Source organism: Nerophis lumbriciformis, linkage group LG31, assembly GCF_033978685.3.
Source record: "Nerophis lumbriciformis linkage group LG31, RoL_Nlum_v2.1, whole genome shotgun sequence".
Taxonomy (NCBI): domain Eukaryota; kingdom Metazoa; phylum Chordata; class Actinopteri; order Syngnathiformes; family Syngnathidae; genus Nerophis; species Nerophis lumbriciformis.
In genome coordinates, this window is record NC_084578.2 from 20,907,501 (window position 1) to 20,935,000 (window position 27,500).

Here is a 27,500-nt window from a genome sequence, read left to right on the forward strand (position 1 = left end):
TGTATATACGCTGCAGGATATTTTTTCACAATAGCCTATGCATTTAATTGTATTTTTTTACTTACCAATTGATGGATTACTTCATTTGAAATCGTGAACCAGATTTAAATGAGATATTTAAGCATACATTTTATATTATATAAACAAACACAAATGTTTGGAATATGTTTGTTGCATGAGCAGATTACTGTAACATGTGGTTATATTTAGGCGTTAATTGTACCGCAAAATGTGTGCCACTACGCGTAGATTTTTATTATTTTTTTGGAGCCAAACTATTGTGAAAGAAACTGCAGACAAAAGCTGAGGTTTATATATATATATATATATATGTATATATATATATATATATATATATATATATATATATATATACATATATATATATATATATATATATATATATATATATATATATATATATATGTATATATGTATATATATATATATATATATATATATATATATATATATATATATATATATATATATATATATATATATATATATATATATATATATATATATATATATATATAAATGTATATATACCTAGTCGAGGTTTTTGTGGTTTATCCGTTATACAGTGCTCAATACTGGGGTAAAGCGGAATATGTGTTAGGTCAGGCAAAAACACAAGAGGTTACATCATCCCTACAAGCCTGTTTCGCAGGTTTATATAAAATTATTATAAAATCCTCTGAAGAGCAGCGAAACCTGTGAAACAGGCTTGTCGGGATGAAATAGCCTCTGTTTTTTCCTGACCTAACGTATATTCCGCTCTACCCCGGTATTGAGCACTGTATAACGGATAAACCACAGAAACCTTGACTATATATATATATATATATATATATATATATATATATATATATATATATATATATATATATATATATATATATATATATATATATATATATATATATATATATCTTCTTCTAATACATTATCAGTAATGTTATCTGTGAACAAATTATGTTTTATCAGCGTGTGTGTCACTTTCATATATTTGTCGTGAATGTCATGACAGGTTATATTTAGGGTTAATTGTACCGCAAAATGTGTGCCACTTTGCGTAGATTTTTATTATTTTTTTGGAGCCAAACTGTTGTGAAAGAAACTGCAGACAAAAGCTGAGGTTATATATATATATATATATATATATATATATATATATATATATATATATATATATATATATATATATATATATATATATATATATATATATACAGTCGAGGTTTCTGTGGTTTATCCGTTATACAGTGCTCAATACTGGGGTAAAGCGGAAAATGTGTTAGATCAGGAAAAAACACAAGAGGCTACATCATCCCTACAAGCCTGTTTCGCAGGTTTATATAAAATGATTATAAAATCCTCTGAAGAGCAGCGAAACCTGTGAAACAGGCTTGTCTGGATGAAATAGCCTCTGTTTTTTCCTGACCTAACGTATATTCCGCTCTACCCCGGTATTGAGCACTGTATAACGGATAAACCACAGAAACTGACTATATATATATATATATATATATATATATATATATATATATATATATATATATATATATATATATATACATATATATATATATATATATATATATATATATATTTCCATCCATCCATTTTCTACCGCTTATTCCCTTTGGATATATATATATATATATATATATATATATATATATATATATATATATATATATACATATGCAAACATATGTTTGTCTTCTTCTAAAACGTTATCAGTAATGTTATCTGTGAACAAATGATGTTTTATCAGCATGTGTGTCACTTTAATATATTTGTCATGAATGTCATGACAGGTTTGGGCTTTGTTTATTTTCTTTACTGTTTTTGGTATTGTCTCATTTCCAGTGCTCTTATTTTCAGTGGTACTTTTCTGTTTGCCTCATTACTTTGGCCCCAGCGCTGTCTCCCACACCTGTGCCTTATTGGCAATCTGAGCACACCTGTTCCAGGTTGCCAAACAGGCTTCTTTATAAACAAGCCTGCCTGCTTGTTTCAATTGCATGTTCCCTGCACGTGCATTTCCCAGTTGCACTATTTCCTATTGACGTGAAAGTCACGTTTGCCTGTGCTACGCCTGCCAGCTCTGCATCTTGGGGTTCAAGATCAACAGAACCTAACAATATTGTTTAGATTAGTTTATTTGTCCTTTACAACAAATCAACATCGATCAGTTTGTAAGACCCTGGGGCAGGGGTGGGCAATTAATTTTTACCGGGGACCGCATGAGCAACCCAAGCACTGCTGGAGGGCCACACCGACAATATTTAAATTAAATTTTGCTCAAATTATTTTTGATCTACCGTAAGATAAATAATAAAAATAATAATACTTTCATATAACCTAACTTATCTTTATACAAAAGCAGATGGCTTTTGATGGTTTTATTTTTAACACTTTTCTTACACAACACTTCCCGATGTATAATACAATGCAAAAATGTAAATTTCTGTCACTTTATCTTGCATCCTCTTTGTTGTGAACGTATTACGCCTGTAAGGTGATTGGCGAAGAAGGAGGAAGCGTTGCTGTTGCGGAAATGAGGAGTGAGGATAGACGTGCGTGTGGAAAGAACGAGGTAAGTTGAGCTGTGTTAGTATAGGTTGCTCAATAAAAAATTAAAAAGAGCGTCAGACTTGGTGTGCACTTCTTCTGGACGCTACAATTGGTGTCAGAAGTGGGATGAAATGCCTCCCAGTTCGCCCTGCCATCAAACCTGGGAGTCTTCATTGAGGGCAGAATTCCCCCAGCCCTCTCTCTCTCTCTCTCTCTCTCTCTCTCTCTCTCTCTCTCTCTCTCTCTCTCTCTCTCTCTCTCTCTCTCTCTCTCTCTCTCTCTCTCTCTCTCTCTCTCTCTCTCTGTCTATGTCCACTACTTGCTGTACATATCCTACCAAGTCAGACCTACACTGTTTCAATGTCCATTTCTCTGTTCTCAATTGTTGATGACCGGAGTGATGATAAAAACCAAACCTTAAACATTAATTAATTAACATCTATTATCGTAGTATGCATACTGAAATAGATCAATAATGTCAGAACGTGTTTTAGTTGTATCTTATTCTGCCGCAGTTTTCAAATTTTAGATTTCCTGTGTTCTTATTTTGGCGATCTATTAGGGGACGTCATTTCCTGTTTGTAGCGCGATGGTGTGAACAGCATCGTGTGCGTTCCTTACTAAAATGTACGTATACGGCGAATATAGCACTGTTATTAATTCTAAAATGTCTATAATGTATTAGATATATCCTTAACCGAGTGTTTGTTTGCAACAATGTTCCTGCATGACGATATAATTCGCCAGCTCAACTTTCGCCCTTTTAATGGCGACATACTTCTTGTTACACAGTAGTTACCCTATCCTACCACTAGAGGGCGACATAGACCACGTTTAAAGCACTGTTGAAATCATCAGTCCTTATTCTCCATTAATTTCTAATGGACTGTTTTATTAGTCCATGTAAATTTGTTTGTATATTTGTTTTAAAACACATTGTAGAGTATATTATATTATATATAACATTATACATATCTTGTTACATTATTGCATATTATTTTGCCTAAATGTATCCTAATCATTCTTTGTCTGTGTTCCCTTTAGACCACAGACGCACACATACACACCCGAATTGTCCAACTTCACCATTAAAGAGTGTCTAAAAGCCTCTCTGTGCCTTACTCTCTGACCTGAGTCCTTGTCCTAAGAAGATATCAGATCAGCATTCTGCACCCAGAGTACTCTATCACACATAATATTGCCAAATTACAATGTGTAATAGTACCAACTACCAGAAAAAGAACTGAAGAGTATGAATTAAAACTGCAAGGATGTGTGAATGTATGAAATAGTTTAGGATGTAAACATGTGAAAATCTTATTAGTGTTGTACTTTATCATCTTGAATGTGCTGTATTGGGGAACCCACTTATAAGCTATTACAGCTACGGTTTCCCTTTTATAAAACACGTACTAATCAAACAAAATTGTTAAGTTTATGGACTTTTACAATGTTTTGTAAATAAAAAAAATTGAATTAAATATTATTAATATGTTTACCTGTAGTTTTGTACCTACTAGAAATGCCTCAGCCAATGTGTATATGCACAGTTTATGAACATCCCAGAGTCTTTCAAACGGATCAATGTTTTAATTGTAAAAGACAAAAAAACTGAAAAGTATATTAAAACCACAATTATTTGTTTGCAAAAAATCTGAACCGAAATGAAATTGTTGATATATACTGAACAAAAATATAAACGCAACACTTTTGTTTTTACCCCCATTTTTCCTGAGTTGAACTCAAAGATCTAAAACTTTTACTATACACACAAAATACCTATTCCTCTCAAATCTGTCTAAATCTGTATGTATCTGCCAAGATAATCCATCCCACCTCACAGGTGTGGCATCTCAAAATGCTTATTAAACAGCATGATTATTGCACACACGTGACTTAGGTGCCCACAAAAAAAAGCCACCGTGAAATGTGCCGTTTTAGATCTCTGGGTTCAACTCATGAAAAATGGGAGCAAAAACAAAAGTGTTGTGTTTATATTTTTGTTCAGTGTATTAATATCAATATTGTTTAAGTTGATAAGTCAAATCAGACTCCTCCTGAGTCGTCGATCTTCGGCTCTTCAAAGACAGCCATTCAGTATTTAATTATTTTGTTTTTATTATCTTGTATTATTGTTGCACACATGAACATGAGTCACTGTGTACTGAGTTGTGTTGCTTTATTTAACATTTCTGTAACAACAGAATTAGCACATGAGGTGAATTGGGACATGTACATTTTTCTTATACTATTGTTAACTAGCAGGCACAGTATATTTTAGGGGATTATTCTATTAAGGAAATATGCCCTGAGATAGCCTCAGGTGCAGATGTCCATCACAGCTCATCCAGAGAGTGGTGGCTCTTGCCCCCAGAACAATTGGAATCCTAAAGGAATGTAGGCTTGGATTTTAGGAGTGATCATAAATAAATTAGTGACACCTGGTTGGAGACCCCACAGGTAGGAGTAGAGATCAGGGGTTGGAGGTCACCCGACTCAAACCGAGCAGAGGGATAAGTTCCAGGAAACAGATTGACTGGCCAAACAACAAACTGGGCTTTGTCCAGACTGGCCGGCCCCAAGGCTAGAACTACGAAGAGTAAGGGTCTTCGTGTAAAAGGTGTTTAAGGACAATGGTCCGAGAGGACATCAGGAGATTAATCAGGCCCATACTCTTTCTCCTGAAAGCTGCAGTTCCAGTCTGAGGCTCGCTGAAACAAATAAAGCTTTTTGTTCGACGATTCCTCTTTGGCATCTTCTTGGCTCATCACGCAGTCACTCTGTCCTGGGAGAGTGACACGATCAGAAATATACCACACACATTAATATTTTCGTCACACCGCGTTGGTCCAAATGCGTCTCAATGAACCTTGTGGTGAAACAGCGCTATTACATGCTCTTGCTATTCCAGCTGTACATCATTGTGGAGAAGGGTTTACTCAACTGATGTAATACATCCTGAATTTGCATTTACCTACTAAACAAGCAATCAAAAAATGGGAGGTGGCTTTGCCTATCCTACATTATGATATGGCGGGCTGCTTCAGTATGGTTGGTGGCTCTAATTAGCCAGGTGACAAGTAGATCGTCACGTCAGAGGTCATAATTGGTTGCGGGCAGGGGGAGTTTGAGATAGAATATAAGAAATATTGAAATGGCAAAAGTGTTAAGAGACATAAAACTCCTGATTATATGTAAAAATGTAGACCAGAGGGATAGAGCGATAGATGGTTTTGCGGAAAGGAAGCGATAGAAGGCAATCTTGTGGGTGATTGAAGAACAGGACTATTCAACTGGTGGCCTGGGCACCAAATCCGGCCTGTGAAGGACATTACACCGGCTCCTGAGTTCAGTTCAAGGAATTGGAGACAAATTATTTTGTGGCAAATTCCTAAAAACACCTGAGTGCCCCTGTTGTATAGAGCAGTGGTTCTCAACCTTTTTTCAGTGATGTACCCCCTGTGAACATGTTTTTAATTCAAGTACCCCCTAATCAGAGCAAAGCATTTTTGGTTGAAAAAAAGAGATAAAGAAGTCAAATACAGCACTATGTCATCAGTTTCTGATTTATTAAATTGTATAACAGTGCAAAATATTGCTCATTTGTAGTGGTCTTTCTTGAACTATTTGGAAAAAAATATATAAAATAACTAAAAACTTGTTGAAAAATAAACAAGTGATTCAATTATAAATAAAGATTTCTACACATAGAAGTAATCATCAACTTAAAGTGCCCTCTTTGGGGATTGTAATATAGATCCATCTGGATTCATGAACTTAATTCTAAACATTTCTTCACAAAAAAAGAAATCTTTTACATCAATATTTATGGACCATGTCCACAAAAAATCTAGCTGTCAACACTGAATATTGCATTGTTGCATTTCTTTTCACAGTTCTTTTTGACAGACATTTTAGTGAGGGTCAAACCATCATGGCATGGGGGAAACTCTGGGTTTATGGTAATGAATGGAATAGCCTACTTGATTTGATGTTCAGTTTATGAACTTACATTCATATTTTGTTGAAGTATTATTCAATAAATATATTTATAAAGGATTTTTGAATTGTTGCTATTTTTAGAATATTTAAAAAAAATCTCACGTACCCCTTGGCATACCTTCAAGTACCCCCAGGGGTACGCGTACCCCCATTTGAGAACCACTGGTATAGAGGAACTTGGACTCCCCCCTTCAGGTTGAATAAATGCAGACTGGGTGCAATTATTAAAATTGTTACATTAGTGGATAAAGTGAGAGTACAGTCCATTGGGAAGCCAGCAGTAGGGGGATCTTCTTCCATGTAGACAAGTTGGCAGAGCAGAGATGTCATGAACTGTCCACAGAAAAGTGGTTTACATCACTGAAGCGTCCCTCATGCACTTTTAAGTCCTCTCTTTTTTGGCAGTTACAGTTATTTTTTCGTAATGTGATTTACCTAACTAAGGTGTTCCTGTAGCGTGTTTACTTCAGATGCAGTCAGTAGTCATTTGTTCAACTTCTTTAGTTATACTAGTGGTGTTCTTGAAGGTTCTATTTTAAGTCCTTTCTTTTTCATCATTTGGACTATTGGCCTGTGAGTTCAGTGAAAAAAAAACTTGCAGAAGGTCTTTAAAAACACCAAAGTGCCCTTGTATCCCTGACAAAATAAAATAGACCAAAATCAATTGTCTACTGGTCCTTAGCTTTCTGGAAATGTGCTCCCCAGAACATTTTAGTTGAATATGTGAATGTTCGTCTGTCTATCTGTGTTGGCCCTGTGATGAGGTGGCGACTTGTGCAGGGTGTACCCTGCCTTCCGCCCGAATCAACAGAAGTACAGAAAATCAAAGCAGACCAGAATTTTACATACATAGACGCAGATAAAGTACATCAGCAGAAAAGAACGGCTTTGGGAAGGAATAAGAACAACATCCCAATAAGCACAAGGCAATAATCAATATTTACAAGAACATCCGAGGACAAAATAGTAGTTTTCCACTCAATAGTTGCAAAAAATAAGTAAGTAATAAATCTACATACTTGTTAAAGCTGCTTCCAATTTCTTAGATATGAAAGAGTTATCATGGGGAAAAGTGCATGAGGAATTACAGCAAGGGGCGATGACAAGGATTATAGCCATGGATGACTGAAATAGTAATAAAATAATTTGGTGGGGTCAGTTTAATGTACGAAACATACGGTAGGTGGAAGCAGGTGATAGTCATGGGGAATATTATTAATATATATATATCATTATTGTTATTATATTCTTATTGTTGTTGTTTATTCATAATGTAAATAGGTAAATATTATAATAATTTTGAGTGGTGAAGTTAATGGAAACGTAGCATAGTGTAGGGCAGTGGTTCTCAAATGGGGGTACATGTACCCCTGGGGGTACTTGAAGGTATGCCAAGGGGTATGTGAGATTTTTTTTAAATATTCTAAAAATAGAAGCAATTCAAAAATCCTTTATAAATATATTTATTGAATAATACTTCAACAAAATATGAATGTAAGGTCATAAACTGAACATCAAATCAAGTTGGCTATTCCATTCATTACAATGCAACAATGCAATATTCAGTGTTGACAGCTAGATTTTTTGTGGACATGTTCCATAAATATTGATGTTAAAGATTTCTTATTTTGTGAAGAAATGTTTAGAATTAAGTTCATCAATCCAGATGGATCTCTATTACAATCCCCAAAGAGGGCACTTTAAGTTGATGATTACTTCTATGTGTAGAAATCTTTATTTATTATTGAATCACTTGTTTATTTTTCAACAAGTTTTTAGTTATTTTTATATCTTTTTTTCCAAATCGTTCAAGAAAGACCACTACAAATTAGCAATATTTTGCACTGTTATACAATTTAATAAATCAGAAACTGATGACATAGTGCTGTATTTTACTTTTGTATCTCCTTTTTCAACCAAAAATGCTTTGCTCTGATTAGGGGGTACTTGAATTAAAAAAATGTTCAAAGGGGGTACATCACTGAAAAAAGGTTGAGAACCACTGGTGTAGGGGAAAGAGGTGATAATCATTGGGAATATTGGAATACTATTAATATTACTATTAATGTTATTATTATATAACTATATTGTTGTTGTTATTAGAATTATGTTAATATTATAATTGTTTTTTTTAATAATGTAAATAGGTTAATAATATACTAATTTGGTGTGGTGAGGTTAGCATATGTGGGTAGGGGGAAACAGGTCATAGCCAATATTGGAATATTGGAGAATATTAGAATTTGTATAATTTATCATGTAACTATATTATTATTATTATTACTACCCCGAAAGGGACGAGCTGTAGGAAATGGATGGATGGATGGATTATTACTATATTATAATTGATTATGTAATATTATCATTAATATATAATTAAATGGCAGCATGGTGGAACAGGGGTTAGTGCATGTGCCTCACAATGCGAAGGTCCTGAGTCCAATCCTGGGCTCGGGACCTTTCTGTGTGGAGTTGGCATGTTCTCCAGTTGGCGTGGGTTCCCTCCGGGTACTCCGGCTTCCTCCCACCTCCAAAGACATGCACCTGGGGATAGGTTGATTGGCAACACTAAAATTGGCCCTCGTGTGTGAATGTGAGTGTGAATGTTGTCTGTCTATCTGTGTTGGCCCTGCGATGAGGTGGCGACTTTTCCAGGGTGTACCCCGCCTTCCGCCTGAATGCAGCTGGGATAGGCTGCAGCACCTACGCGACCCCGAACGGGACAAGCGGTAGCAAATGGATGGATGGATATTATTATTACTATTAATAGTATTGTTGTTGTTATTAGAAGTATGTTAGTATTATAATTGTGTTTAATAATTTAAATAGGATAATAATATACTAATTTGGTGTGGTGAGGTTATTGGGAAATATTAGAATTGTTTTATCATGTAACTATATTATTATTACCCCGAAAGGGACAAGCGGTAGGAAATGGATGGATGGATGGATTATTATTATATTTTAATTGATTATGTGTTGCAATATTATCATTAATGTATAATTAAATTATTATGATTATCATTATCATTCTCCACCCAGGGCAGCACGGTGGAACAGGGGTTAGTGCGTCTGCCTCACAATACGAAAGTCCTGAGTAGTCGTGAGTTCAATCCCGGCCTCGGGATCTTTCTGTGTGGAGTTTGCATGTTCTCCCCGTGACTGCGTGGGTTCCCTCCGGGTATTCCGGCTTCCTCCCACCTCCAAAGACATGCACCTGGGTATAGGTTGATTGGCAACACTAAATTGGCCCTAGTGTGTGAATGTGAGTGTGAATGTTGTCTGTCTATCTGTGTTGGCCCTGCGATGAGGTGGCGACTTGTCCAGGGTGTACCCCGCCTTCCGCCCGATTGTAGCTGAGATAGGCTCCAGCGCCCCCCGCGACCCCGAAGGGAATAAGCGGTAGAAATGGATGGATGGATTATCCACCCATCCATTTTCTACTACTTGTCCCTTTATTATTATTATTATTATTATCATTACTATTGGGGGTTATAATGTCTAAAAATGGCACCCATTACCTCCCTGCTTGACACTCAGCATCAAGGGTTGGAATTGGGGGTTAAACCACCAAAAATTATTCCCAGGCGCGGCCACTGCTGCTGCTCACTGCTCCCCTCACCTCGAAGGGGGGGTGATCAAGGGTGATGGGTCAAATGCTGAGAATAATTTCGCCACACTTAGTTTGTGTGTGACTATCATGGGTACTTTAACTTTTTTAACTTTAAACAGGTGCTGGTATTGGTATTGAGCCCGTGCATACATACTATGGTACAGTAGGTGGCAGTATGCACCTTTCAAGCCATGGCTGCAAAGCCGAAGAAGAAGAGGTCGTAGTTGAAGCAGGAGAAAACATGGTTGCCGACACAGACATCCGCGTGGTTCACCGAGGTGGCAGTAAAATCAATTTTAGATCGCCTGTCATTACCCATGACTCCAAGTAAGTTTTAGTTTTCATGTTGTATTACGCTCCCCGACTCTGGCGGTTCTTTTTTTTTTTTTTACAGTCCAGTTCCTGTCGCCATTAGCATGGCAACGTGCTGTAATCATGCCACCCAGATGATGCACATTGTAAATAACTTCACAGGGTAGAATAAGTAATGGGAATGGTTTATGTTTATTTCGAATATGCAATCTCATTGACATGGCAACGGTACATCCCATGTTCAGTCAGTAATTATTTCTTTCTTTAGTATATTTCGAACATGAACACACTTACAGTACAATACATCACACAATTTCATATCATTTCACTTTACATCATGTCCGAAAAGGAGTAGGAAGAAGCAAAGCTTATTTAATCCTACCACTTTCCCCACTTCAGAGCGTTTACAAATATATAGAATCCTTTACTGACCTTTTTATATAATAAAATAACATCTGTGAATTAGTATACACAACAGTTTTGTAATATGTAATTAATTAATTCAGTCATTATTAACATACTGAGATGAAGAATATCTTATTTTCAATAAAGTTGAAAGTATTTCTCATAATTCTTCTTTGTACAAACCCCATTTCCATATGAGTTGGGAAATTGTGTTAGATGTAAATATAAATGGAATACAATGATTTGGAAATCATTTTCAACCCACATTCAGTTGAATGCACTACAAAGACAAGATATTTGATGTTCAAACTCATAAACTTTCTTTTTTTTTGCAAATAATAATTACGGTAACTTAGAATTTCATGGCTGCAACACGTGCCAAAGTAGTTGGGAAAGGGCATGTTCACCACTATGTTACATGACCTTTCCTTTTAACAACACTCAGTAAATGTTTGGGAACTGAGGAGACACATTTTTTAATCTTCTCAGGTGGAATTCTTTCCCATTCTTGCTTGATGTACAGCTTAAGTTGTTCAACAGTCCGGGGGTCTCCGTTGTGGTATTTTAGGCTTCATAATGTGCCACACATTTTCAATGGGAGACAGGTCTGGACTACAGGCAGGCCAATCTAGTACCCACACTCTTTTACTATGAAGCCATATTGATGTAACACGTGGCTTGGCATTGTCTTGCTGATATAAGCAGGGGCGTCCATGGTAACGTTGTTGGATGGCAACATATGTTGCTCCAAAACCTGTATGTACCTTTCAGCATTAATGGCGCCTTCACAGATGTGTAAGTTACCCATGTCTTGGGCACTAATACACACCCATACCATCACAGATGCTGACTTTTCAACTTTGCGCCTATAACAATCCGGATGGTTCTTTTCCTCTTTGGTCCGCAGGACACGACGTCCACAGTTTCCAAAAACAATTTGAAATGTGGACTCGTCAGACCACAGAACACTTTTCCACTTTGTATCAGTCCATCTTAGATGAGCTCAGGCCCAGCGAAGCCGACAGCGTTTCTGGATGTTGTTGATAAACGGTTTTCGCCTTGCATAGGAGAGTTTTAACTTGCACTTACAGATGTAGCGACCAACTGTAGTTACTGACAGTGGGTTTCTGAAGTGTTCCTGAGCCCATGTGGTGATATCCTTTACACACTGATGTTGCTTGTTAATGCAGTACAGCCTGAGGGATCAAAGGTCACGGGCTTAGCTGCTCACGTGCAGTGATTTCTCCAGATTCTCTGAACCCTTTGATGATATTACGGACCATAGATGGTGAAATCCCTAAATTCCTTGCAATAGCTGGTTGAGAAAGGTTTTTCTTAAACTGTTCAACAATTTGCTCACGCATTTGTTGACAAAGTGGTGACCCTCGCCCCATCCTTGTTTGTGAATGACTGAGCATTTCATGGAATCTACTTTTATACCCAATCATGGCACCCACCTGTTCCCAATTTGCCTGTTCACCTGTGGGATGTTCCAAATAAGTGTTTGATGAGCATTCCTCAACGTTATCAGTATTTATTGCCACCTTTCCCAACTTCTTTGTCACGTGTTGCTGGCATCAAATTGTAAAGTTGATGATTATTTGCAAAAAAAATAATTTTGTATTAGTTTGAACATCAAATATGTTGTCTTTGTAGCATATTCAACTGAATATGGGTTGAAAAGGATTTGCAAATCATTGTATTCCGTTTATATTTACATCTAACACAATTTCCCAACTCATATGGAAACGGGGTTTGTACTTTGTAAGCACTATTATTTTGAACAACCTCTTAAACTGGATCATATCAGTACAATGTTTAACTTCTTTACTTAATCCATTCCATAATTTAATTCCACATACTGATATGCTAAAGGTTCTAAGTGCTGTATGTGCATACAAATGTTTTAAATTAGATTTTCCTCTAAGGTTATATTTCTCTTTAGTTGAGAAGAATTGTTGTACATTCTTTGGTAGCAGGTTATAATTTGCTTTGTACATCATTTTAGCTGTTTGCAATTTTACCAAATTACCGAACTTTAATATTTTTGACTCAATAAATAAAGGGTTTGTATGTTCTCTATATCCAAAATTATGTATTATTCTAACTGATCTTTTTTGTAACACGGTTAGCAAATGTAGCGCACATTTGTAGTTATTTCCCCACATTTCTACACAATAACTCAGATATGGTAACACTAGCGAGCAGTAGAGAATATGAAATGATTTTTGGCCCAGGACGTATTTTGCTTTATTCTTTATTGAAATGTTTTTTGCCACCTTATGTTGTATGTTTTGTATATGAGATTTCCAGTTCATTTGATAATCTATTAATACTCCCAAAAATCTTGTCTCTTTTACTCTTTCAATGTCTACTCCGTCAATTTGTATTTACTTTACGCATGAACTGCAAGTCCAAGTTAACATGCAATTGTGATTGTAGGTTCCTCCTGTGTGCGTCTGGCGAGTGCGTGAAGGTGTACAGCACGGCCACGGAAGAATGTATTCATCAGCTTCGTGGACACACGGATCTGGTCACGGGTGTGGTGCTCAAACCCACCAACCACCTCCAGGTACATCTATCTATCACCTATAAGTAAAGGTGCATGCCTTTAAATTTAAAGTCCCAATGATTGTCACACACACACTAGGTGTGGGGAAATTATCTTCTGCATTTGACCCATCCCCTTGTTCACCCCCTGGGAGGTGAAATGAGCAGTGAGCAGCAGCGGTGGCCGCACTCGGGAATCATTTGGTGATTCAACCCCCAATTCCAACCCTTGATGCTGAGTGCCAAGCAAGGAGGCAATGGATCCCATTTTTTGTAGTCTTTGTAGTTATGACTCGGCCGGGGTTTGAACTCACAACCTCCCAGGGCGGACACTCTAACCACCAGGCCACTGAGCTGGTACTAGTTCACGGTGTGACCACAAATATTGTTTCTTTATACAATATATTGTAGGGGTTTGCGTCGCCAAATCTGATGTTAGAATTTGTCCATCATTTATAGCGATATTAAAAGAGAGAGAGAAAAAAAGACATGTAGTTAGGGATGTATCCAGTGGTGGGCCAGCAAGGCCTTCTCTGCTGGCCTAACATAACCAGAAATCATGATCATAATTAAAGATAAAAGTATTTTTTAATTTACTTTCCCTAAATATCTAAAAGTATTCATATTCTCTACATGTCATATTATGCTCCTTCCAGTGCTGTTGTTTTTAGGTTAGAGCTTTTATCCAATCAGAATTCAGCTAGCTTATGATGCCATGCTGTACCAAATCTGCCCGAAGCCATCAGAATCAACAATGCTGGCGTCTGTGCACTGTAAGTGAAAGGGCACATACAGGTGATAGACAGTTGCGATAGCCAATCAGATCATGAGTTGTTGTCAGTAAGGCCTTCTACCTGGCCTAAGGCATATATATTGTGATGTTATGAGCTAGGTAACATAAGAACTCCATTACCTAGCATGCCACAGTAGCGAAGAGCATGCGCAGTAGCCGCGTTTAGCCATGCCGGGATATCTTTGATGAGCACCTTGTGGAATAAACTTTTAAGAACTCAGCCAACACGCCTCGTCTGCATCTTTTGTGATTAGACAAGACAACACATATATTTGCAAGGCTATTTTCAAGAAGGATATTTAAAGAGAAACTACATCTTGTGAGACAATGTCGGCCAACCCCAGAAGCTCGAATGGGTTCTACAGATTGTGAGTTCAGATATTTTATTTCTTTATTTTTTCATGTTTAATAAGTTTTTTGCAATTTTAATTTTGACACTACCACATAAGATATGTTTTAATTGCTGATGCGGGTTTATTGATTTTTAAATGTGCAATAAAATAACCCGTTATCTACACTGTTGTGGTTCAATGCACAGTAGGGCCTAAATGTGTTTCTGTATACGGTAGTATTTCTATACTGGGACGGTATAGCTCGGTTCGTAGAGTGGCCGTGCCAGCAACTTGAGGGTTCCAGGTTCGATCCCCGCTTCCGCTATCCTTGTCACTGTCGTTGTGTCCTTGGGCAAGACACTTGACCCACCTGCTCCCAGTGCCACCCACACTGGTTTAATTGTAACTTACCGGTAGATATTGGGTTTCACTATGTAAAGTGCTTTGAGTCACTAGAGAAAAAGCGCTATATAAATATGTTTCACTTCACAACTCACTTCACACAATCCTTATGAAAGACATGATGACGAAGTGCAGTTCCTCTTTAACTACTACTGTATGTTCAGTGTATTTTGCCATTCATTAGCTGTTGAACCAATTGTTTTGCATTTGTTGCAGGTCTACTCTTGTTCAGTAGATGGCACTGTCAAGCTTTGGGACTTTACAGATGGAATCCTCATTAAGGTGCAGCCTGATTTATTTATTTTTGTTTGTCTTTCTTTACCTTAAACTTTCCTGAAATTATAAAGATATTCACAATTTATTTTCTGCACATGCTTAACATTTGTACTAGGGATGTTCCGATCAGGAATATATGCTAAAGCCTGGTGTATACTTTTGCGTAACTTGCTTAGGCGTCGCCGTCGTTCCCCATTCCCCTGCGTATCCCCCCCGCGTAGCCTACGTGCACCTCCCATAAATCTTAGGTCCATGCAGAACGCAGAGCTGTGATTGGTCAGTTTTTGCCAGGGAGTGTCCCTGAACACAGGCAAGCAGACTTTGCGCCTGAAATGCACAAATTATTGTATGAAATAAGACAGTGATTAAACATTTGCATGAAAACTGATATTGTGCACTTAATATCTCGGTGCGCTCTGAAGACAATTACTGAATGTGTGTTCTTCAGCTTATTGGGTTGTTGCGCCCAGAAGAAGTCACAAAGTGAAAGTACGACAAATCTTGTGCTAACATGTTCAATTCCGACTCATGTTCTTTCTCATGCACACACGTCTTTTTCTCTCACACACATTTCTCATTCTGCGTCAATCTTTCAGGCACGGTGTATTTACAAAAAGGTGTGAACTCTGAACATGACAAAAGAGATAAACACCAGCATGTTGTTAACTTAAGTAGTTATTTAAAAATATATATATATTTACAATTACAAGTTGGATCTCTCTTCCCATGTCCCATGTCCCGAACGACCGAATATTGTTGCAGACTATAATGTCCTCTGCCGCAACTTGTTCAGAAGTTGCACAGTCCATCCTCTCAAAGGTTTATAAGTAAAACATCCATTAGAGTAACCTAATGATTGTGAATGATTAGTTCCAGTGTAGACATGTGGTTGTATTTAGTCACTCTTCACAGGAAGAAAATACACAGTATTGCGCCACTCCCCACTGAAGAATTATAAATTAAACAAGACGCCGTCAGGGGGGACGCAAGCTACATGACGCGAGAGTATATTCCAGCCTTAACGATTCTGATGCTGATCAGCCATGAGTGATATCGGCCGATACCAACACCGATCACATGTATTAACTGTACGTTTTTCAGTTTGATTATTGTATTGACAGTTTAACAATTTCGGCACAATATTTAAACTAGTTTCTTATTCTTTTATTTTTATTTCATACAGTTAAGAAAAACAAATTAATTCTTAAGATATTATGAAATCCACTTTATGTTTAGTAATGGTGGGGATTATTATTAATTTGGGGGCGCAGATTCACATTATGTATAGAGACACATAATTAGCTTGCTTGTCAGTTGGGAGACTAAAAATAAATACAATATTAGCCACAGGGGATTGGTGTTTGTTCACATTATTCAGCAATGGCGATCACTTACTTTTTCAAATAAATCGTATGATTCTGATCGGTGGCCATTCGATCAGCACATCCCTGATTTGTAAAAATAAATTGTCTGTGTTTTAACTGTTTTTGGTGGAAAGTTTTTCACACACCGTGATAGTGAATTACATTTTTTTGACAGATTTTTTGTCATTGTCTTTTAGTCTTATGTTGTTGGATATCCCATGTACTCCATCTATGCCTCTGCAAACCATGAGGGAGTCTTCTTTGTAGTCACCCGAACAAAAACCGACAAAATTACTGGTAAGCAATCTTTTAGGTGCACTTTACTAGCTACTGTTAAGTACCACTAGGGTGCGCCAAAGACAAGTAAATGCTACTTAGTGGCTTCAACAGTTTGATGAAAAACAACTAGGTAAAAGGTCATCAGTCGTGTGCTTGTGTGTGTTTTTGTGTAGAGCTTTGTCAACTCGTGGCGGTACATCTTCCTCAGAGTTCAGATCAGCTGGCAGAGCCCCTGGAGTGTTCTGCTGTGCTTGCAAATGTCAGTTCGAACTCACAATCCATCGCCTTTGGAAGAGGGGTTTGTACACCACTTCTGACAGACATCTTGAACAGCTACTTCATCGCTGTTAGACTGCTACTCCGTAGTTTTCTGCTTCAAATTTGAAACGTAATCCTGCTCGGTATAAGTAACTACATTACAGTTATAATTTCAAATAACAATAATTGGAAATTTGGAATTAATATATGAAGTGTTTTTTTTCCTTTTTTCCTTACACCATTTCTTTACTTCCATTTAAAGAAATTTACAAGACCTCACCAACAATGGAGGTTTACATACCTTATGGCCTAATTCTGGCCGCAACTGGTAATTCATTTGAATTGCTTGGCTTCCTGGCACAGACCAGGCTTTTTTGCATACTCCTCAAATTTTCAATAAGGTTGAGGTCGGGGCTTTGGGAAACCTAATTTTAGCCTGCTGTTTTATCTATGTAAAAATCAGTTTTGATTTGGGTTTGAACTCAATGTCCTGTTTAGAATATGGTCCAGCACCCCCGCGACTCCGAAAGGGACAAGAGGTAGAAAATCGATGGATGGATGGGTCCTGTTTAGAACAGCCAATTGTAGGCCAGGATTCAGACCTCTGAGGATTACAGTCAGTGCCCCCTAAATGAAATGAAAAGGGGCTCAAAAGTTAAGCAAATTAGCAATGAGTTGGATTTAAATTTGGGTTGTCAAAATGACCAGTTAATTTGTATGATTAATATAAAAACAAATATCACAATACTATTTATTTTGACCATACAAACTCTTTTACCTTAACCACTATACGGGTCAGTGATCAGATCAATGCATATGTCAGTACAAAAATGATTGAAGAGACTCCAAAATGCAGCCTGAAAGAACATTGGATAAAACAATTTCCAAGTTTTATGCAGATAAATGACATGCATTCATGTATACATTTTAAAAAATGTTCCTGGATACTATTTTGCCAAAAAATGCATTTGTACACAAATATTGGGGTCTTTCCTAAGCAAATGTTAACTATGCAAGCAAGTAATCACCTGTGATTAATCCTGATGAATCTAAATTCCTAAATGTAATTTGCCTTAGTCAGTAATTGACAGTAACAAGCTATGTAGCTTAATTACATTTTTCAGGAGCTTGGCGGTTGCTTAGCTACTTTTTTAACGAGTAGCTTTTCCTGTAGCTTAGCTACTTTTAGACCCATATAGCGAGATAGCTTACATCAAAGCTACAAAGACAGTAAATGGACTGGAAATCCAGGCCCCCACAAAATATGTAGAAAATACAATGACCTGGATGAATGACTACATCCATACATATGGAGAAAATCTGTTTTGATTGGTTGGTGTTCGTGTGATGAGTCACAATTGGCTAAGTTTAGGGCGAAACATTGATAAGGCGGGTCATCGAAAACTAGAAGGCAAAAAAATCATAACAAACGCACTCATATCACATGACGACAAGGAAGTCAAAGACCGAGGGACGCATCAAGCTGAAGACTCAAAAAAAGAAACATACAAAATGTCAAAGGAATTTTCTCCCGCAGATTCGATTTTTCCTTAAATGATGAAGACGACGTGAAGGAAACCCACAATAATGCGTGTCCTTGGCCATATTTAGATACATTCATGCGTTTAAAGAAAACAATGCCCAAAACCTTTTGTTTTTAGTTGTTTACTCTGTAAACCAAAATCATAACTACTCTCTTCATCTAAGACGTCCAACACAAATTTAGGAACACACATTAGGTGAGTTGAGTTCATGATAAGTTTTACTGCACATAATCATTACCAACTGTTCCTAAACAACACATATGTCATTGTTTTTTTGTCAAGATATAGAAAGATGCTGGTTTTTTTTTTACCGTTGGTAGAGAAAATTAGTAACATTATAGGAGTGGGCCAAAGATAAGGCAAACTAAATAAAAACATACAGTGGTTTGCGGGGACTCCTAGAGGTAGTTTTAGGGTGTCCCCAGCTAAATGACAGATAGGTAATAGTAATGGACTCTCTGTTACATTAACATTGATATTATACTTGTGGGACCCTAGATATAAATGCCGTTAAAAGTAGATTTGATGTAGCAAGCTACTTTTGCCGTGTTGCTTGCTACAATTCTCAGGGGCTAGCTTCCCCTGTAGCTTAGCTACATTTAATCGAGAGTAAGTTGTACCTTAGCTTACTACATTTTCCAACTAGCTTGCCCTTCACTGGCCTTAATTTGTATATATGCTGTGTACAATTGGAAGGTAATGGTGATTATTCAAGTAAATCTAAACGACTGTCAAGCAGCTAGGTGATATGATACTCTTTGTTATAATCAACCAGAAATTATTTAACTTTTATTGAAACATGGTTAATTTTAAAAGAGAGGGCTCATCTTATATTTTAGTCAATATGGTAGTAGCTTTTGTGATGCGCCAATTATTGCAGGTTTGGTGTAGGTGTGCAGATGTATTATTCTCTAACAATTAGGAATGTTTTTTATTACATTTTAACCAAGAGTACTAAATATGTACTTTTTAAAGGGTGCTCAAACCGGTACTTGAAAAATAGGAAACACATACATTTTTGTTAAACAATGTTTTTATGCAATTTTGTGAAATTCAAGTCGAACGGATTAGTAATGTAAATACTTCTATAATATAGATACATTTATAACTAAAAAATAAAAATACATTTATAAAATAAATAACACCTGAAATCCACAAAAAAAGTGTAAAAATCTTATCAGCGAAACCAACAACAATACAGAACATAGAAAAAGGGGCGAGAAGCCCTTTTTGTATTGTAATTTTGATGCTCACAATTCCAGGGTTCATGAATGCAAACTTTACTACCCATCTCTAATAATACCCATCATTTAAATGTTCATCTACACAGGCGGAGTACATTGCTTCAGCCAAAGCTTTTGATTTGGAAGTCTTTTTCTTCAAGAACCAGAAGTCATACAGGTAAGCTAGAGACGGGTATTTATTTCTGTGCCATTGTGAACACAAGTACATGGGCAGTAGGCTACATCTCAATAACACTAACTGTCTTAATTGATTGTCAAAAGGCTTAGCCTGAGCAAACACAACAAGAAGGGGGCCAAGAACTCCTTTACATGCCTTGCCTGTCACCCAAAAGAAGACTGCATTGCCTCCGGACATGAGGATGGAAAAATTCGCTTGTGGTGGGTATATCGCATTGTGGTGTTGATGTACATAAATTGTGTTTATTTTGCTGATAACACTTATGCAATATAATATGGAACATTTTATGTGCAGCACAATGACTGTGTCGTTAGCCTGTCTAACTCACAAGTGTTTTTTGATGTGATTTTTGCATGGTCTCACTGTTTTTGCATGGGTTACTGTGGTCCAAAGACATGCAAGTTTGGTGAATAGGAAACTAAATTGCCCACAGATGTGAATGAAGTGTATTACCCTCTTCTTGCTCAAAATCAGCTGGGATAGGCTCCAAAACTCACTGCGACCCTTAACGTAAGGTGTAAAGAAACAATGTACAGTGGAACCTTGATTTACAAACTTGTTTTGTTCTTGAACATGGTTCGTAAATCAAAGTTGGTATAGTGAAGCAAATTTTCTCATAAACAATGTAAATATGAATTACCGTATTTTCCGCACCATAAGCCGCCCTGGGTTAAAAGCCGCGCCTTCAATGAACGGCATATTTCAAAACTTTGTCCACCTATAAGTCGCCCCGTGTTGTAAGCCGCATCTAACTGCGCTAAAGGGAATGTCAAAAATACAGTCAGATAGGTCAGTCAAACTTTAATAATATATTAAAAACCAGCGTGATGTGGGCGCGCATGGAGTCGTATATCAACATGGACGGAGCTGCGTGAAAAAAGCCACCCGGCCTCTTCGCGTAAACTTCCCTTAACCCAGTGGTTCTCAAACTTTTTTTGTCATCCCCCACTTTAGACAAGGGGGAGTTTTCAAGCCCCACCTGCCCCCATCGCCACAACAGAACGCTAATGCCAAGCTTAACATTTTCAAATTTATTGAACATCAAGTAACATCAAGTTGTATACATTCAAACTCAACATAAAATAACATCAAGTTCAATAATGAATAAAATAACTGTGCAGCTGTGGTATAACTTGCATCAAGTTCAATAAGAAATAAAATAACTTGCATAAAGTTCAATAATAAATAAAACAAAAGTGTTATAACTAGCATCAAGTTCAATAATAAATCAAATACAAGTGTTATAACTTGCATCAAGTTCAATAATAAATCAAAGTGTTATAACTTGCATCAAGTTCAATAATAAATCAAATAAAAGTGTTATAACTTGCATCAAGTTCAATAATAAATCAAAAAAAGTGTTATAAGTTGCATCAAGTTCAATAATAAATCAAATAAAAGTGTTATAACTTGCATCAAGTTCAATAATAAACCAAATAAAAGTGTTATAACTTGCATCAAGTTCAATAATAAATCAAATAACTTGCATCAAGTTCAATAATAAATAAAATAAAAGTGCCACTTTGCAATCTTTGCAAAAAAAAGAGGAGCTATGCATTTGGCAAGACAGGGCAAGTGACAGCACTTTGCCCCGGGAGAGCCACTTTGATTCACTGTGAAACAGCACGGCCGTATGATCAGCTCCCATTTCCTCACACAGTGCAGAGAACAGTCGCGCTTTCAGTGGTCGTGTTTTGATCAAATGTACCGCGCTCACAACCTCATTGAGTTCGGGGCTGAGCTGCCTTGATGCGAGTGCTTCCCGGTGAATGACACAGTGTGTCCAATGCGCATTTGGCGCAACCCTCTTTATTAAAGCCTACAGCCTGTTTCTTGACCCTGCCATGGTCTGTGCACCATCACAGCAAAAGCCCACACAGTTTTCCCATTTAGGTCGTGTTCTTTGAGGAAACTGTCCATTATCTTGAACAGCTCATCAGCAGTGGCTCTATTTTTTATGTATTTGCAAAACAGCAAATCCTCGCACAGTGACTCGCCATTCACAAAGCGGACGTATGCGATGAACAGGCAGTCTTTATTGCTGTCGTAGCTTCGTCCACTTGTAAAGCAAAACGACTTTCTTTTAATTTGTCTACGAGTTGTTCCTCAAGATCACTTGCAATGTCGCATATACGTCTCGCCACTGCGTCGTTTGACAGTGGGACAGCTTTTCATTTTGCTGCGCTTGTCTCGTCAAATTTGTTCCGCTTAGCCCCGCCCCTATTAGTTACTGTTGCTATGTCTGTCAAACTTTCGCTCCTCCAGAAATTTAAAGCCTACAGGAAAAATAAGTAATTTACATTTATTTATATAGCAGATTTCACAGACAGAATCACAAAGTGATTTACAGTGTGTATAGAAAATGAAAGCATAGTAAAAAAAAAAAAATCTAAGAATATAATAAAAAAATAATAATTACCGTAAAGTGAAATTTCCTCCCGTTCCTCGCGCCCCACCTGTCATGTCTCTATTCCCCACCAGTGGGGCGCGCCCCACACTTTGAGAAACGCTGCCTTAACCACTCGCTCATCTTTTCTTCATCCATCCATCCCTTCGAGTTAGCTTTTATGATGACGCCGGCTAGAAAGGTCTCTTTTGGCAAGGTCTTCCTTTTGAATATCACCATGGGTGGAAGTTTCTGGCCATTAGCATGGCAAGCTACAACCACAGTGAAGGACGACTTCTCATTCCCTGTGGTGCGAATATTCACCGTACGTGCTCCCGTTGTATCCACAGTGCGATTCACAGGAATATCAAAAGTCAGTGGAACCTCGTCCATGTTGATAGTGTTCTCTGGCCGGATCTTTTTTTCAGCTATCTTGTTTTTACAATATGCACGGAAAGTTGCCAGCTTTTCTTGAAAGTCTTTAGGCAGTTGCTGTGAAATAGTAGTCCGTGTGCGGATGGAGAGATTGCGTCTTTTCATGAACCGGAAACCTGTCGCTTAGTAGGAGCCATTTTGTGGTCTTTACAGATGTAAACACAAAGGAAATGAAACGTAATATCCGCGCGCTTCTTCTTCTTCTACGGGGGCGGGTGGTTGCTTACAGTAGAAGAAGAAGCGCTTCCTCTTCTATGGGGGCGGGTGCTTACCTTGGCGGTTGCTTGCGTAGAAGAAGAAGCACTTCCTCTTCTACGGGGAAAAAAGATGGCGGCTGTTTACCGTAGTTGCGAGACCGAAACTTTATGAAAATGAATCTTAATATTAATCCATATATAAAGCGCACCGGGTTATAAGCCGCACTGTCAGCTTTTGAGTAAATTTGTGGTTTTTAGGTGCGGCTAATAGTGCGGAAAATACGGTAGTTCCAACCCGAACAAAAGTCCATATTTTAGTTAAGGTTGGTACATTTTGAACACAATATAAAGTGCTACACAATACTGTATATTAAACAAACATAACCAAGGAGATGATGAATCAACTGTCTCTTTATTAACAAATTAAAACAAAGATGACAAGCTGTACTGTCCTGCATGCGCGTACACACAAGTTCCTTTGATGCCCTCACAAACGATCAGAAATCCCTGATTTTAACAACTATATTGCTACAATAATAAACATTTTCAAAAGTAAAATCCATTTACTGACAGTAAATTAAACTCGGCAAAGGTCTTCTCTTGAGCTGCTCCTTTGCACGATGAGATGGGGCGGAGGGATGCACTGTGTGCGTGCTTTGGAAGAGGCACCACTGAACGAGAGGTAATCTTCTCTATGAAATACGTCCGCTTTGAGATTTTTTTTCAGAAAAGTCCCTTCTCATCACAATTTCTAAACTTGCTGTGATACAAGTGCCAGCTTCCGCCATCGCTTCAATACGAGCAAGCACAAAATGGCTGCCAGCGGGGCACTGAATGAATGAAGCGTTAGTATACAGATCGCACAGTCATATGTGGTGCGATCTAAAAGTTTGTAAACAGAAAAGTTCACAAACGGGGTGCATATATAAAGGTTTAACTGTATTTTGTTAAATCCATTCAACCATTTTGTTTAACAAATGTGAGAATGTGTCCCATTTTTATGTTTTAAGCTGAAATGAGTCTGTTTTAAAAAGACAAAGAAAACCAAATCTTTGTTTTTTCTTAAATATAATGTCCAACTTTCTTTGAATACATTTCCTGAGTTTAAATGTTGTTTATCCTCTAGGAGAAACTTCAACCAAAGTGAATATACATGTTCCACCTTACACTGGCACCACAGTGCTGTCAACTCGCTATGCTTCACCCCAGAAGGTAAACAACACAACTGGTTTAGAGTTTAGATCAATTATATAATTAATTGCAAATTGTTTGTAAAAATTGACATTCAAGGTAATCAATTTGCTACAGAATGCATTTTTTGTTCTCTCTACACAATGGTTTTGCTTCCTTATCCATGTTTTTGTTATTTTTCAACTAGGTACCAATCTGCTGAGTGGAGGTGTGGAGTCTGTACTTGTCCAGTGGCAATACAGCCAGGTGACGCAGCGGGACTTTCTTCCTCGACTCGGTGGAGCAATTACCCATGTCACTGTTTCCCCTGATGGGTCCCTGTTCTGTACCTCACATGCAGATAACAGTAAGATGTTATGATTTAAATGCCATTGGAACTTTCATGTAGCACAGTCTGTGAGGAACAATGAGCCAAGTTTGTAGCTTATGGGTGACGTATTATCAGACCCTTCCGGATTTTGCAGTCATGCCAACTCAACTAAATGCTGCAAATTATGTGCAGCCTCGTAACTTTCCCTCTCATTTTGGTCAGTTATCATAATTTCCACCAATCCAGTGTGTCCCTTAGTAGCGCTCAAACATGCACATCAAATGTCGAACCAGGCAAATTTGTCCCTGTATCGCCCACCCTTGTACTCACTTTTTTGTTTAAACCGAGATGTCATAGTCTACGTGTGATGATAATCCCATTTACTAACAAAAATCACAGCTATAGATCACTCAACGAAAGCAGGGGTAATACTATGTAATGTGCGGAACAAAATCAAAACCTCTCAAACCCAATAACTTTTCTACCACAACATACCGTACTCAACAATGTCTGCAAATAGTGGATAACAGAGCAAATAATGGATAATGACTGCATGATTCATCTATTGTAAATCGATTTTAGTTTTTTTGTTTCATTCATTTAGGGTAAGAAACAATCAACATAACATTCAAATAAATCATTAAAATAAACCATGAATGAAAAGGAGCAGAAAGAAGTAGAAACTTATGTCTGCCCTGTTTTTACACAATTACATTTGTTGTTCAACTCAGGAGACCATTCAGGAATTTTTTCTCTATTCATAACATACAAATTTCAAAACAAAATAACTAAACATGGAAACAAACATTTACTTCAAATCATATCTTTTCATCATGTTTTTTTAATGCAGTAGATTTAAATTTTTGCTCCGCTGTCAAGATTGTTCCATAAACTAACACCTTTTGATTGAAATGCTTCTTTCCATTATCCCTGCTCTATATGCCGATTTATTAAAGAGCCCAGTTACTTTTATATTATAATTAGTTTCTCTTTTAACAAAGCGTGTTTTATGTTGTTGGGTAAAATGTTTGCATTTGCTTTTTGCGTGATTTCTAAGATATTATACTCTACCATTTCAGTAAGTTAAACTGTTTGAATATCGGGTTTGTGGGCTCTCTTCTGCAAAAGGAAGATTTGATTTAAATATTTTTTACAGGCATTATCCCACACTTCAATACAGTATGTCACGTATGGAAAAATCTGTGAATTATACAAAATATACAATGCTTTTTGATTTAGAAATTCCTTCACTTTTTGTTAAATAGAAAATGTTTTAGATATTTTAACCTTTGTATAATTTAGGATTTCTGTGACAAATTATCAATCATGAGACCCAAAAATGTAATCTTTTGTGTTCTTTGAATTGCAACTCTTTCGACATATGAAGCATCTACATTTGTTCAATTTCTACAAAAAAATCATATACTTAGTTTTACCAGTATTCAAGGATAATCTATTAACATCAAAATGTATTTTAATTTTGAGTAATTTGTTTTCAACCACCTCGAACACATCCATAATATGTTGTCCTAAATAAAATGCACTTAAACAGTTTGGAAACCTTATTAATATCATAGTCATAGATGAGAAACAGTATTGGTCCTATGACCGATCCTTGTGATACTCTACAACTAACATTATGTTATGCAGAGTTCCTATTAACGTCAATCTTTTTGAAGATCGACAAAAATACTTACTAAGTATTGTTTTTATCTATTGCAGTTAAAATGTCTTCTGCCAAATCATTGCTGTTGCAGTTGAGGGATTAAGACGAAACCCATATTGACTATTACTTAAAATATATCTATTAATACAGTTTTTCAACCTAACCGCAAACAATTTTTCTAAGATCTTTGAGAACTGTGGCAGCAGTGATATTGGTCTGTAATTAGAGAACACATGCTTGTTTCTACCTTTGTAAAGTGGTATTATTAATCGTAGTCGTTATTTAATTACAGCGGTACCTCGATTTGTCTATCTGTGTTGGCCCTGCGATGAGCTGGCGACTTGTCCAGGGTATATCCCGCCTTCCGCCCGAATGTAGCTTAGATAGGCTGCAGCACCCCCCGCGACCCCGAGAGGGACAAGCGGTAGAAAATGGATGGATGGATGGATGGGTACCTCGATTTACAAACTTAATTGGTTCTTGAACAAGGTTCGTAAATAACAAACAAAATAAGTGTATATTGAAGCAAATTCTTCCAGAAAAAACAATATAAACATAAATAATGGGTTCAAGCCTCAACAAAAGTCCATATAATAGTAAAGATTTGTACACTTAAAGCTCTTTACGGTACTGTATATTAAACAAAAATAACAAGGTGGTGATGGATCAACGTTTTATTTAATAACCAAGCCAAAACATCAGCTTAGTTGTCCCTTTTCCTTGCAACCGCCTTGCTGACTCGCACACACATTAATTCGCACTGGTGCAGTCAGTTTGAAATGACTAAAGTTCTTAACTTTAAGAGTCAGGTCGCTACAACAATTAGGAATAAGAAATAAAATCCGCTTTACCTTGATGGTTAATCTTTTTGGTGTTCAGCTGAAGAGTCTGGGGAGCAGTGTCGACAACGCTGTGAATACTACCTGAATGTTTGTAACCAACATGCCTAATTTTACTTTCCTTTGTGCTCTGCCACCAAAAGAGTCTGCCTCCCACTAGGGAGACATAACAAACTGCTATTTCTTGAGCAAATTTTGTGTTTTTAGACCAAAATTAAGTATTAAATACATTTTTTGAGCGTGTTTATTACAGGACATTGTAAACCAACGACCACCTATACACATTCCACTACACTTTGCAAACTACCTGCTGGAATGAGGGATCACGTGGTGCCGAG

The 27,500-nt window shown here is 37.1% G+C and overlaps 1 protein-coding gene across 1 annotated transcript in view; it reads left to right on the forward strand.

Moving 5' to 3' along the window:
- The first annotated feature begins 10,394 nt into the window (after positions 1-10,394).
- wdr75 (WD repeat domain 75) overlaps positions 10,395-27,500 on the forward strand; it is a 43,114-nt gene continuing 26,008 nt past the window's right edge. The window contains exons 1-9 of the mRNA XM_061926484.1: positions 10,395-10,528; positions 13,361-13,490; positions 15,212-15,277; positions 16,833-16,932; positions 17,088-17,212; positions 20,047-20,117; positions 20,222-20,338; positions 24,283-24,368; positions 24,535-24,693. Coding sequence (XP_061782468.1) covers positions 10,443-10,528; positions 13,361-13,490; positions 15,212-15,277; positions 16,833-16,932; positions 17,088-17,212; positions 20,047-20,117; positions 20,222-20,338; positions 24,283-24,368; positions 24,535-24,693 — 940 coding nt within the window. The 5' untranslated portion in view covers positions 10,395-10,442. The remainder of the gene's footprint in view (positions 10,529-13,360; positions 13,491-15,211; positions 15,278-16,832; positions 16,933-17,087; positions 17,213-20,046; positions 20,118-20,221; positions 20,339-24,282; positions 24,369-24,534; positions 24,694-27,500) is intronic.